Source organism: Octopus sinensis, linkage group LG28 (assembly GCF_006345805.1).
Source record: "Octopus sinensis linkage group LG28, ASM634580v1, whole genome shotgun sequence".
Lineage (NCBI taxonomy): Eukaryota > Metazoa > Mollusca > Cephalopoda > Octopoda > Octopodidae > Octopus > Octopus sinensis.
The window spans coordinates 11301035-11302935 of record NC_043024.1 but is presented as its reverse complement, the minus strand read 5'-3'; the positions used below and the strand labels follow the sequence as shown (position 1 = coordinate 11302935).

General features: G+C 31.9%; 1 protein-coding gene across 1 annotated transcript in view; it reads left to right on the top strand.

The window, feature by feature from the left end:
• Positions 1-1901, top strand: part of LOC115225669 (dynein heavy chain domain-containing protein 1-like) — an 86263-nt gene extending 84362 nt beyond the window's left edge. Inside the window, exon 26 of the mRNA XM_029796585.2 lies at positions 1896-1901. Within this exon, the coding sequence (XP_029652445.2) occupies positions 1896-1901 (6 nt within the window). The remainder of the gene's footprint in view (positions 1-1895) is intronic.

Here is a 1901-nt window from a genome sequence, read left to right as displayed (position 1 = left end):
TTTAATATACACTTGGAGCTTAAATTGTTATCAAGTAATAAATATATATATTCATTTATTTGTTTGAGTCATTTGACTGCGGTCATGCTAGAACACCGCCTTTAGTCGAACAAATCAACCCCTGGACTTATTCTTTGTAAGCCTATGTTATCGGTTACTTTTGCTGAACCGCTAGATTACGGTGACGTAAACACTAACATCGCTTGTCAAGCGATGACGGTGGGACAAACACAGACACACAAACATATATACACACACACACACATATATATATATCTCACTATATATACGACGGGCTTCTTTCAGTTTCCGTCTACCGAATCCACTCATAAGACTTTGGTCGGCCCGAAGGTATAGTAGAAGACACTTGCTTAAGGTTGCCACGTAGTGGGACTGAAATTGGAACCATGTGGTGGTAGCAAGCTACTACTATTTCTTTTCTATATATATATATTATATATATAACGTATGTATGCATTTGTAAATGCATGCATATATGCACACATGCACATACGCGTATAATTGTTCATCTATGTATATATTTTCATGGCTATCTACATATATAAAATGCTATGAGTAAATGTAATACATATATTGTATACGTATGTGTGTGTATATATATATACATATATACATATATATATATATATATACATATATATATACATATATATATATGCATATATTATACATATATATATACATATATATATGCATATGTATATATACATACATATTTATATATACTCTTTTACTCTTTTACTTGTTTTAGTCATTTGACTGCGGCCATGCTGGAGCACCGCCTTTAGTCGAGCAAATCGACCCCAGGACTTATTCTTTGTAAGCCTAGTACTTATTCTATCGGTCTCTTTTGCAGAACCGCTAAGTGACGGGGATGTAAACACACCAGCATCGGTTGTCAAGCAATGCTAGGGGGACAAACACAGACACACAAACACACACACACACACATATATATATATATACATACATATATACGACGGGCTTCTTTCAGTTTCCGTCTACCAAATCCACTCACAAGGCTTTGGTCGGCCCGAGGCTATAGTAGAAGACACTTGCTTATGGTGCCACGCAGTGGGACTGAACCCAGAACCATGTGGTTTGTAAGCAAGCTACTTACCACACAGCCACTCCTGCGCCTATATATATTTTTATAGAACTTTTTTTTAAAAGTTCCTACGATAACGGTTATATTCCATACCGAAATCTACCCGGAAATAATTATTTACCCTTATTATATATATATATATATATATTATATATATATATATATTATATATATGTATGAATATATATATATGTTATATATATATATATTATATATATATATATATATATTATATATATATATATATATATATATACTTATATATATATTTAGCAGTGTGATAAATGCCAATTCGTCAAACTCTTGGACTTTGGGTCACTATTACTTCTGCTAAATATTAATAAAAATCTATCTATATAATTAGATCCACATACAACTGGCATATCGATTTTATTTGTTAAGTGTTCAAATATTCTTATCAGTCCTTTAAAATTTTATCTACCTATACCTACCTTCACACACACAGACACACACACAGACACACACATACAGACACACACATACAGACACACACACACGTCTAAATGAAAAAATAAAGACTATAATTTTAAAAAACCAAAATGGCTCTAATAACTTAAAACCAAACGAATGAAGCAAAGAAACCCCCTGTGCCACCATTGATTATTTATTCATCTTTTAATATTAAAAATATATAAAATAGGCGGGAAGAAATATTTTGGGCCCAGCTTAGAGGATTCATTGCCGAATTTATATGAATTTTCTTCACTATTTATCTTTGTTTTTGTTCACCTGTGTTAATTAATAGAGATAA